Source organism: Bombina bombina, chromosome 6 (assembly GCF_027579735.1).
Source record: "Bombina bombina isolate aBomBom1 chromosome 6, aBomBom1.pri, whole genome shotgun sequence".
Lineage (NCBI taxonomy): Eukaryota > Metazoa > Chordata > Amphibia > Anura > Bombinatoridae > Bombina > Bombina bombina.
Window position 1 is genome coordinate 602,211,251 of NC_069504.1, and position 12,874 is coordinate 602,224,124.

Here is a 12,874-nt window from a genome sequence, read left to right on the forward strand (position 1 = left end):
ATATATAAAGACAAATATATATGTATAGACACACACACACTATATATATATAGATAGATATATATAATATATATATACACACACAATATAGAACTACTATAAATATCTGTGTGTGTGTGTGTGTATATATATATATGTACACATATATATATATATATATATATATATATATATATATAAAAAATATTTTATATATATATATATATATATATATATATATATATATATATATATATATATATATATATATATATAAATAAATAAAATTAATATTTTCTTCTATGCGAAGAACATAGGAATTTAAGTACTTCTAAATATATATAAATATTTTAAAAAAAAATAAATGTTTTCTTCTATGTAAAGAACATAGGAATTTAACGTACTTTTAACTCACTTCGGGTTTAGCGCAGTTGGTCTAATGTGGTGTATGGTCACCGCACAAGCGATAACTTAAGGTTTTTTTTACAGCGTGCCCCATAAAAGTCTATGGGGAGAAGAAGTTAGCACAAGTTCTGAAGTTAGTGCGCAACAGTCTTTTGCTCGAACGTTAACTTTTTAATTTCAACTTGTAATACTCCCTCTAAAGCAGCCACGATTATAACTTACTTATACTTGTAATCTGGCCCTATATTGGAAAACTGCAGTTAAGATACATCACTTGTTCCACTACTCATCCAGATCAGAAATGTCTTGTTAATTTGCACTAATATTTGCAAGTTGTTATATTATCTGTACTATAAATACACCACTTGCCGATTAATAATTTTGGAGAAAGCATGCATGGCCTACCAGAATGGGAAAATGATAAGCCGGCTGATGATAAAGACTACTGCAAATAAGACAAACAAGAAATTGCAGGCTCGCTTCCAGTCAGCATAACTACACATTTTGGCAGCCTAAGGAAACAGAAAAGAGATCAGTGAAGTAGTCCTAAAATAAGAACACTATGCTATTGTAAAGTTAATGGAATTACTAGCCTGTAACCCATTAAAAGCCACTCTCACATTTTTGCAACAAGTGTTTATTTTGAAAGCAAATAGTTTTATTATTTTACCACAATATCATCAATGTATATATTACATGAAAAACAAAATTTATGTAAGAACTTACCTGATAAATTCATTTCTTTCATATTGGCAAGAGTCCATGAGCTAGTTACGTATGGGATATACAATCCTACCAGGAGGGGCAAAGTTTCCCAAATCTGAAAATGCCTATAAATACACCCCTCACCACACCCACAATTCAGTTTAACGAATAGCCAAGTAGTGGGGTGATAAAGAAAGGAGTAAAAAGCATCAAAGTAATTTGGAAAGAATTGTGCTTTATACAAAAAATCATAACCACCATAAAAAGGGTGGGTCTCATGGACTCTTGCCAACATGAAATAAATGACTTTATCAGGTAAGTTCTTACATAAATTATGTTTTCCTTCATGTAATTGGCAAGAGTTCATGAGCCAGTGACATATGGGATAGAAATACCCAAGATGTCGAACTCCACAGAAGAGTTACTAGAGAGGGAGGGATAAAAATAATAACAGCCATATTCCGCTGAAAAAAATTAATCCATAACCCAAAATAAAAGTTTATTCTCATAATGAAAAGAAAAAAATTAAACATAAGCAGAGGAATCAAACTGAAACAGCTGTCTGAAAAACTTTTCTATGAAAAACTGCTTCCGAAGAAACAAATACATCAAAACGGTAGAATTTGGTAAATGTATGCAAAGAAGACCAAGTTGCTGCTTTGCAAATCTGATCAACTGAAGCTTCATTCTTAAAAGTCCACGAAGTGGAAACTGATCTAGTAGAATGAGCTGTAATTCTCTGAGGCGGGGCTTGACCCGACTCCAAATAAGCCTGATGAATCAAAAGCTTTAACCAAGATGCCAAGGAAATGGCAGAAGCCTTCTGACCTTTCCTAGAACCAGAAAAGATAACAAACAGACTAGAAATCTTCCTGAAATCTTTAGTAGCTTCAACATAATATTTCAAAGCTCTTACCACATCTAAAGAATGTAAGGATCTCTCCAAAGAATTCTTAGGATTAGGACACAAAGAAGGGACAACAATTTATCTATTAATGTTGCTAGAATTCACAACCTTAGGTAGAAATTTAAATGAAGTCCGCAAAACTGCCTTATCCTGATGGAAAATCAGAAAAGGAGATTCACAAGAAAGAGCAGATAATTTAGAAACTCTTCTAGCAGAAGAGATGGCCAAAAGGAAAGTAGTTTAATGTCCAAAGAATGCATAGGCTCAAACGTAGGAGCCAGTAAAGCCTTCAAAACCAAATTAAGACTCTAAGGAGGAGAGATTGATTTAATGACACGCTTGATACGGACCAAAGCCTGTACAAAACAGTGAATATCAGGAAGCTTAGCAATCTTTCTGTGAAATAAAACCGAAAGAGCAGAGATTTGTCCCTTCAAGGAACTTGCAGACAAACCCTTATCCAAACCATCCTGAAGAAACTATAAAATTCTAGGAATTCTAAAAGAATGCCAGGAGAATTTATGAGAACACCATGAAATATAAGTCTTCCAAACTCAATTGAGAATTGAGATTCTGATAGAAAAACGGACCTTGAGACAGAAGTTCTGGCCTTAATGGAAGTGGCCAAGGTTGGCAACTGGACATCCGAACAAGATCTGCATACCAAAACCTGTGAGGCCATGCTGGAGCTACCAGCAACACAAACGATTATTCCATGATGATTTTGGAGATCACTCTTGGAAGAAGAACTAGAGGCGGGAAAATATAAGCAGGTTGGTAACACCAAGGAACTATTAACGCATCCACCACTTCCGCCTGAAGATCCATGGACCTGGACAGGTACCTGGGTAGTTTCTTGTTTAGATGGGTAGCCATTAGATCTATTTCTGGAAGACTCCACATCTGAACAATCTGAGAAAACACATCTGGATGGAGCAACCACTCCCCCGGATGTAAAGTCTGACGGCTGAGATAATCCGCTTCCCAATTGTCTATACCTGGGATATGAACCTGCAGAAATTAGATAGGAGCTAGATTCCGCCCGAGCAAGTATCCAAGAAACTTCTTTCATAGCTTGGGGACTGAGTCCCACCCTGATGATTGACATATGCCACAGTTGTGATATTGTCTGTCTGAAAACAAATGAACGGTTCTCTCTTCAACAGAGGCAAAACCTGAAGAGCCCTGAAAATAGAACGGAGTTCTAAAATATTGATTGGTAACCTCGCCTCTTGAGATTTCCAAACCCCTTGTGCTGTCAGAGATCCCCAGACAGCTCCCCAACCTGAAAGACTTGCATCTGTTGTGATCACAGTCCAGGTTGGACGAACAAAAGAGGCCCCTTGAACTATACGATGGAGATCTAACCACCAAGTCAGAGAGAGTTGAACATTGGGATTTAAGGATATTAATTGTGATATCTTTGTATAATCCCTGCACCATTGGTTCAGCATACAAAGCTGGAGAGGTCTCATATGAAAAGGAGCAAAGGGGATCGCGTCCGATGCTGCAGTCACGAGACCTAAAACTTCCATGCACATAGCTACTGAAGGGAATGATTGAGACTGAAGGTTCTGACAAGCTGAAACCAATTTTAATCATTTCTTGTCTGTTAGAGAAAGAGTCATGGACACTAAATCTCTCTGGAAACCTAAAAAGGTGACCCTTGTCTGAGGAATCAAAGAACTTTTTGGTAAATTGATCCTCCAACCATGACTTTGAAGAAAACAACACTAGTTAATTGGTGTGAGATTCTGCAGAATGTAAAGACTGAGCTAGTACCAAGATATCGTCCAAATAAGGAAACACCGCAATACCCCGTTCTCTGATTACAGAGAGTAGGGCACCGAGAACCTTTGAAAAGATTATTGGAGTTGTCGCTAGGCCAAATAGAAGAGCGACAAATTGGTAATGCTTGTCTAGAAAAGAGAATCTCAGAAACTGATAGTGGTCTGGATGAATCGGAATATGAAGATATGCATCCTGTAAGTCTATTGTGGACATATAATGCCCTTGCTGAACAAAAGTCAGAATAGTCCTTATAGTCACCATTTTGAAAGTTGGCACTCTTACATAACGAAACAAAATTTTCAGATTCAGAACTGGCCTGAATGAATTTTCTTTCTTTGGGACAAAATCTCACAGGAGGTCTTACACTAAATCCTATTCGGTACCCTTGAGAAACAATACTCTGAATCCATTGATTTTGGACAGAATCTGCCCAAATGTTTTGGAAGAATCTTAATCTGCCCCCTACCAGCTGAGCTGGAATGAGGGCCGCACCTTCATGCAGACTTGGGGGCTGGCTTTGGTTTCTTAAACGGTTTGCATTTACTCCAACTTGAAAGTTTCCAATTGGAACCAGATTCTTTGGGGGAAGGATTAGGTTTCTGTTCCTTATTTTGTCGAAAGGAACAAAAACGGTTAGAAGCTTTAGATTTACCCTTAGGTCTTTTATCCTAAGGCAAAAAACTCCCTTCCCCCCAGTGACAGTTGAAATAATCAAATCCAACGGAGAACCAAATAACTTATTACCTTGGAAAGAAAGAGATAGTAATCTAGATTTAGATCCATGTCGGCATTCCAATATTTGAGACACAAAGCTCTTATAGCTAAAATAGCTAAAGACATAGATTTAACATTAATTTTGATGATATCAAAAATGGCATCACAGATAAAATGGATTAGCATGTTGAAGCAAACGAACAATGCTAGACAAATCAGGATCCATTTCCTGTTGCGCCAAACTTTCCAACCAAAAGGTTGATGGAGCTGCAACATCAGCCATAGAAATGGCAGGCCTGAGAAGATAGCCAGAATATAAATAAGCTATCCTTAGATAAGATTCAAGTTTCCTATCTAAAGGGTCTTTAAAAGAAGTACTATCTTCCATAGGAATAGCAGTACATTTAGCAAGAGTAGAAATAGCCCCATCAACTTTGGGGATCTTTTCCCAAAACTCCAATCTAACTGCTGGCAAAGGATACAATTTTTTAAACCTTGAAGAAGGAATAAAAGTACCAGGCCTATTCCATTCCTTAGAAATCATATCAGAAATAGCATCAGGAACTGGAAAAACCTCTGGAGTAACCACAGGAGGTTTATAAACAGAATTTAAACGTTTACTAGTTTTAATATCAAGAGGACTAGTTTTCTCAATATCCAATGTAATTAACACCTCTTTTAACAAGGAACGAATATACTCCATTTTAAATAAATAAGTAGATTTGTCAGTGTCAATATCTGAGGAAGGATCTTCTGAATCAGATAGATCCTCATCAGAGGAGGATAATTCAGTATGTTGTCGGTCATTTAAAATTTCATGAACTTTATGAGAAGTTTTAAAAGACCTTTTACGTTTATTAGAAGGCGGGATGGCAGACAAAGCCTTCTGAATCGCATCAGCAATAAAATCTTTTATATTCACAGGTATATCATGTACATTAGATGTTGAAGGAACAACAGGCATTGTACTATTACTGATGGACACATTCTCTGCATGTAAAAGCTTATCATGACAACTATTACATACCACAGCTGGAGATATAATCTCCACAAATTTACAACAGATGCACTTAGCTTTGGTAGAACTGTTCCAACAGTTTCAACAGCAGGGTTCCAACAGTGATTTCTGAGCCTGGATCAGATTGAGACATCTTGCAAATGTAAGAGAAAAAAACAACATATAAAGCAAAATTATCAATTTCCTTATATGGCAGTTTCAGGAATGGGAAAAAAATGCAAACAGCATAGCCCTCTGACATAGAAAAGGGCAAGAGGCATATAGGAATGGGGTTTAAAATAATGTAATTATTTGGCGCAAAGTATGACGCACAACGCAAACTGAAATGTTTTTGGCGCTAACAACATCCGGAAATGACACACTCGCGTCATTGTAGACGCAACCTTGTGCAAGGAACTCGGCGTCAATTAAGACGCCAGAAATGACGAATTTACGTCATCTGACGTACCTTTGCGCCAAAAAATTCTCACGCCAAGAATGAAGCAATTAACTTTGGCATTTTGCGCCCTTGCGAGCCTAATTTTGCTAGCGAAATTTAATGAAGAAGCAGTCAATTGAAAATTGACTATACCCCAGGTAAAAAAAATATATTTTCCTAAAAATGTTTTTTCCCAAATATGAAACTGATAGTCTGCAAAAGGAAAACATAATTTATGCTTACCTGATAAATTTATTTCTCTTGTGGTGTATCCAGTCCACGGATCATCCATTACTTGTGGGATATTCTCCTTCCCAACAGGAAGTTGCAAGAGGATCACCCACAGCAGAGCTGCTATATAGCTCCTCCCCTAACTGCCATATCCAGTCATTCGACCGAAGACAAGCAGAGAAAGGAGAAACCATAGGGTGCAGTGGTGACTGAAGTTTAAAATTAAAAAATACCTGCCTTAAAATGACAGGGCGGGCCGTGGACTGGATACACCACAAGAGAAATAAATTTATCAGGTAAGCATAAATTATGTTTTCTCTTGTAAGGTGTATCCAGTCCAAGGATCATCCATTACTTGTGTGATACCAATACCAAAGCTAAAGTACACGGATGAAGGGAGGGACAAGGCAGGTACTTAAACGGAAGGTACCACTGCCTGTAAAACCTTTCTCCCAAAAAGAGCCTCAGAAGAAGCAAAAGTATCAAATTTATAGAATTTTGAAAAGGTATGAAGCGAAGACCAAGTCGCAGCCTTGCAAATCTGTTCAACAGAAGCCTTGTTTTTAAAGGCCCAAGTGGAAGCCACAGCTCTAGTAGAATGAGCTGTAATCCTTTCAGGAGGCTGCTGGCCAGCAGTATCATAAGCTAAGCGAATTATGCTTTTTAGCCAAAACGAAAGAGAGGTTGCCGAAGCCTTTTGACCTCTCCTCTGTCCAGAGTAGACAACAAACAAAGCAGATGTTTGACGAAAATCTTTAGTAGCTTGTAAATAATACTTTAAAGCACGAACCACGTCAAGATTGTGTAATAGACGTTCCTTCTTTGAAGAAGGATTAGGACACAATGATGGAACAACAATCTCCTGATTGATATTCTTATTAGATACCACCTTAGGTAAAAACCCAGGTTTGGTACACAGAACTACCTTATCTGCATGGAAGATCAGATAAGGAGAATCACATTGTAAGGCAGATAACTTGGAAACTCTGCGAGCCGAGGAAATAGCTACCAAAAAAAGAACTTTCCAAGATAAAAGTTTGATATCTATGGAATGAAGAGATTCAAGCGGAATCCCTTGAAGAACTTTAAGAACCAAATTTAAGCTCCAAGGCGGAGCAACAGATTTAAACACAGGCTTGATTCGAACTAAAGCCTGACAAAATGCCTGAACGTCTGGCACATCCGCCAGACGCTTGTGCAAAAGAATAGACAGAGCAGAAATCTGTCCCTTTAAGGAACTAGCTGACAATCCTTTTTCCAATCCTTCTTAGAGAAAAGATAATATCCTGGGAATCCTCACCTTACTCCATGAGTAGCCCTTGGATTCACACCAATAAAGATATTTACGCCATATCTTATGATAGATTTTCCTGGTGACAGGCATTCGTGCCTGAATTAAGGTATCAATGACTGACTCGGAGAAGCCACGCTTTGATAAAATCAAGCGTTCAATCTCCAGGCAGTCAGTTTCAGAGAAATTAGATTTGGATGGTTGAAAGGACCTTGAACTAGAAGATCCTGTCTCAGCGGCAGAGTCCATGGTGGAAAGGATGACATGTCCACCAGATCTGCATACCAAGTCCTGCGTGGCCACGCAGGCGCTATCAAGATCACCGATGCTCTCTCCTGCTTGATTTTGGCAATCAGACGAGGGAGCAGAGGAAACGGTGGAAACACATAAGCCAGGTTGAAGGACCAAGGCGCTGCTAGAGCATCTATCAGCGTTGCCTTGGGGTCCCTGGACCTGGATCCGTAACAAGGAAGTTTGGCATTCTGTCGAGACGCCATGAGATCCAGTTCTGGTTTGCCCCAACGATGAATCAATTGTGCAAACACCTCCAGATGGAGTTCCCACTCCCCCGGATGAAAAGTCTGTCGACTTAGAAAATCCGCCTCCCAGTTCTCTACACCTGGGATATGGATAGCTGATAGGTGGCAAGAGTGAATCTCTGCCCAGCGAATTATCTTTGAGACTTCTAACATCGCTAGGGAACTCCTTGTTCCCCCTTGATGGTTGATGTAAGCCACAGTCATGATGTTGTCCGACTGAAATCTGATGAACCTCATTGTCGCTAGCTGAGGCCAAGCCTGAAGAGCATTGAATATAGCTCTTAGTTCCAGAATGTTTATTGGAAGGAGTGTCTCCTCCTGAGTCCACGATCCCTGAGCCTTCAGGGAGTTCCAGACTGCCCTCCAGCCTAGAAGGCTGGCATCTATCGTTACAATTGTCCAATCTGGCCTGCGAAAGGTCATTCCCTTGTACAGATGGACCCGAGATAGCCACCAGAGAAGAGAATCCCTGGTCTCTTGATCCAGATTTAGTAGAGGGGACAAATCTGTGTAATCCCCATTCCACTGACTGAGCATGCATAGTTGCAGCGGTCTGAGATGTAGGCGTGCAAACGGCACTATGTCCATTGCCGCTACCATTAAGCCGATTACTTCCATACACTGAGCCACCGAAGGGCGAGAAGTGGAATAAAGAACACGGCAGGAATTTAGAAGTTTTGATAACCTGGACTCTGTCAGGTAAATCCTCATTTCTACAGAATCTATTAGAGTTCCCAGAAAGGAAACTCTTGTGAGAGGAGATAGAGAACTCTTTTCTTCGTTCACTTTCCACCCATGCGACCTCAGAAATGCCAGAACTATGTCCGTATGAGACATGGCAATTTGGAAATTTGACGCCTGTATAAGAATGTCGTCTAAATAAGGGGCCACTGATATGCCCCGCGGTCTTATGACCACCAGAAGTGACCCCAGAACCTTCGTAAAGATTCTTGGGGCTGTAGCTAACCCAAAGGGAAGAGCTACAAACTGGTAATGCCTGTTCAGGAAGGCAAACCTGAGAAACCGATGATGATCTTTGTGTATCGGAATGTGAAGATAAGCATCCTTTAGATCCACTGTAGTCATGTATTGACCCTCCTGGATCATAGGTAGGATGGTACAAATAGTCTCCATCTTGAATGATGGGACTCTGAGGAATTTGTTTAAGATCTTGAGATCTAAAATTGGTCTGAAGGTTCCCTCTTTTTTGGGAACCACAAACAGATTTGAGTAAAATCCCTGTCCTTGTTCCTCCTTTGGAACTGGATGGATCACTCCCATAACTAGGAGGTCTTGAACACAGTGTAAGAATGCCTCTCTCTTTATCTGGTTTGCAGATAATTGTGAAAGGTGAAATCTCCCTTTTGGAGGAGAAGCTCTGAAGTCCAGAAGATATCCCTGGGATACAATTTCCAACGCCCACGGATCCTGGACATCTCTTGCCCAAGCCTGGGCGAAGAGTGAAAGTCTGCCCCCTACTAGATCCGTTACCGGATAGGGGGCTGATACTTCATGCTGTCTTAGGGGCAGCAGCAGGTTTTTTGGCCTGCTTACCTTTGTTCCAGGTCTGGTTAGGTCTCCAGACCGACTTGGACTGGGCAAAAGTTCCCTCTTGCTTTGCATTAGAGGAAGTTGATGCCACACTCGCCTTGAAGTTTTGAAAGGCACGAAAATTAGTCTGTTTGGCCCTTTTGGACCTATCCTGAGGAAGGGCATGACCTTTTCCTCCAGTGATATCAGAAATGATCTCCTTCAAACCAGGCCCGAATAGCGTTTGCCCCTTGAAGGGAATGTTAAGCAGCTTAGACTTTGAAGTAATGTCAGCTGACCATGATTTAAGCCATAGCGCCCTGCACGATTGAATAGCAAAACCAGAATTTTTAGCCGTTAGTTTAGTCAAATGAACAATGGCATCAGAAACAAAAGAATTGGCTAGCTTAAATGCTCTAAGCTTGTCAAGTATGACATCCAATGGGGTCTCTACCTGTAAAGCCTCTTACAGAGACCAGAAACCAGAAAGCCGCAGCAGCAGTGACTGGGGCAATGCATGCAAGGGGCTGTAGAATAAAACCTTGTTGAATAAACATTTTCTTAAGGTAACCCTCTAACTTTTTATCCATTGGATCTGAGAAAGCACAACTGTCCTCGACAGGGATAGTAGTACGCTTAGCTAGGGTAGAAACTGCTCCCTCCACCTTAGCAACTGTCTGCCATAAGTCCTTTGTAGTGGCATCTATTGGAAACATTTTCTTAAAAATAGGAGGGGGAGAGACTGGCACACCTGGTCTATCCCATTCCTTATTAATAATTTCTGTAAACCTTTTAGGTATTGGAAAAACATCAGTGCACACCGGCACTGCATAGTATTTGTCCAATCTACACAATTTTTCTGGTACTGCAATTGTATCACAGTCATTCAGAGCAGCTAAAACCTACCTGAGCAACACGCGGAGGTGTTCAAGCTTAAATTTAAATGTAGACATATCAGAATCAGGTTGAATCTTTTTCCCTGAGTCAGAACCATCACCCACAGAAAGAAGCTCTCCTTCCTCAGCTTCTATACATTGTGAGGGAGTATCAGACATAGCTCTTAAAGCGTCAGTATGCTCTGTATTTCTTCTAACTCCAAAGCTGTCTCGCTTTCCTCTAAACCCAGGTAGTCTGGATAATACCACTGACAGGGTATTATCCATGACCGCCGCCATGTCTTGTAAAGTAAACGCTATGGGCGCACTAGATGTACTTGGCGCCATTAGAGCGTGAGTCCCTCGAGCGGGAGTCAAAGGGTCTGACACGTGGGGCGAGTTAGTCGGCATAACTTCCCCCTCGTCAGATTCCTCTGGTGATAAATTTTTTAAAGACAGAATATGATCTTTTTTACTTAAAGTGAAATCAGTACATTTGGTACACATTCTAAGAGGGGGTTCCACCATGGCTTCAAAACATAATGAACAAGGAGTTTCCTCTATGTCAGACATGTTTAAACAGACTAGCAATGAGACCAGCAAGCTTGGAAAACACTTTAAATCAAGTTAACAAGCAAAAAATAAAAACGGTACTGTGCCTTTAAGAGAAACAAATTTTGTCAGAATTTGAAAAACAGTGAAAAAAAGCAGTTAAACAAACAAAATTTTTACAGTGTGTATAATAAGCTAACAGAGCATTGCACCCACTTGCAAATGGATGATTAACCCCTTAGTTCAAAAAAACGGATCAAAAAAACGATATAGACGTTTTTTAACAGTCACAACAAACTGCCACAGCCCTGCTGTGGGCCTACCTTCCCAAACAAACGACTTTGGAAAGCCTAAGAGCCCTTTAGAGATGTCCAATAGCATTCAGGGGACTCCTGGAGGAAGCTGGATGTCTCAGTCTGTAAAAGTTACTGTGCAATAAAGCGCTAAATTAGGCCCCTCCCACTCATAGTAACACAGTGGAAAGCCTCAGGAAACTGTTTCTAGGCAAATTTAAGCCAGCCATGTGGAAAAAAACTAGGCCCCAATAAAGTTTTATCACCAAAACGTTTAAACATGCCAGCAAACGTTTTATATTGTAAATCTATATTAGAGTATTACCTCTGAAAGTAAGCATACCAGTCGCTATTAAATCACTGTATTCAGGCTTACCTTACATAAATCTGGTATCAGCAGCATTTTCTAGCATTTACATCTCCTAGAAAAAAATTTAACTGCACATACCTCATAGCAGGATAACCTGCACGCCATTCCCCAGCTGAAGTTACCTCTCTCATCAGTTATGTGTGAGAACAGCAATGGATCTTAGTTACAACCTGCTAAGATCATAGAAATCACAGGCAGATTCTTCTTCTATTTTCTGCCTGGGACAAAATAGTACAACTCCGGTACCATTTAAAAATAAACTTTTGATTGAAGAAAAAAAACAACTACGTTTCACCACTTCTCTCACTACCTCCATGCTTTTCGAGAGTTGCAAGAGAATGACTGGATATGGCAGTTAGGGGAGGAGCTATATAGCAGCTCTGCTGTGGGTGATCCTCTTGCAACTTCCTGTTGGGAAGGAGAATATCCCACAAGTAATGGATGATCCGTGGACTGGATACACCTTACAAGAGAAATATACATAAACCTGACTCATGGCAAATATAAGTACAATACATATATTTAGAACTTTATATTAATGCATAAAGTGCCAAACCATAGCTGAGAGTGTCTTAAGTAATGAAAACATACTTACCTAAAGACACCCATCCACATATAGCAGATAACTGTTTCAGTACTGGTTTGGCTATCAGTAGAGGTAATGGAATATGAGAGTATATCGTCGATCTGAATAAGGAAGGTAGGAGATGAATCTCTACGACCGATAACAGAGAACCTATGAAATAGATCTCCCGCGAGGAAAACCATTGCATTCAATAGGTGATACTCCTTTCACATCCCTCTGACATTCACTGTACTCTGAGAGGAATCGGGCTTCAAAATGCTAAGAAGCGCATATCAACGTAGAAATCTTAGCACAAAATTACTTTACCACCTCCATAGGAGGCAAAGTTTGTAAAACTGAATTGTGTGTTTGGTGAGGGGTGTATTTATAGGCATTTTGAGGTTTGGGAAACTTTGCCCCTCCTGGTAGAATTGTATATCCCATACGTCACTAGCTCATGGACTCTTATCAATAACATGAAAGAAATAGTGGTGTAGTGCAAGTATTTTTCTTAAAAGGAGACTCAATCAAAATTAAACTTTCATTATTCAGTTAGGGCATGCCATTTTAAACAACTTTCCAATTTACTTCCATTAACTAAATGTGCACAGTCTTATTATTTAAACTTTTTGAGTCACCAGCTCCTACTGAGCATGTACAAGAATAAGTGTGTATGCATTTGTGAATAGCT

The 12,874-nt window shown here is 39.8% G+C and overlaps 1 protein-coding gene across 1 annotated transcript in view; it reads right to left on the reverse strand.

Annotated features, from left to right (window-relative positions):
• The window catches only part of CERS3 (ceramide synthase 3), a 324,747-nt gene that overhangs the window by 74,683 nt on the left and 237,190 nt on the right, over positions 1 to 12,874 (reverse strand). Inside the window, exon 8 of the mRNA XM_053717603.1 lies at positions 790 to 896. Coding sequence (XP_053573578.1) covers positions 790 to 896 — 107 coding nt within the window. The remainder of the gene's footprint in view (positions 1 to 789; positions 897 to 12,874) is intronic.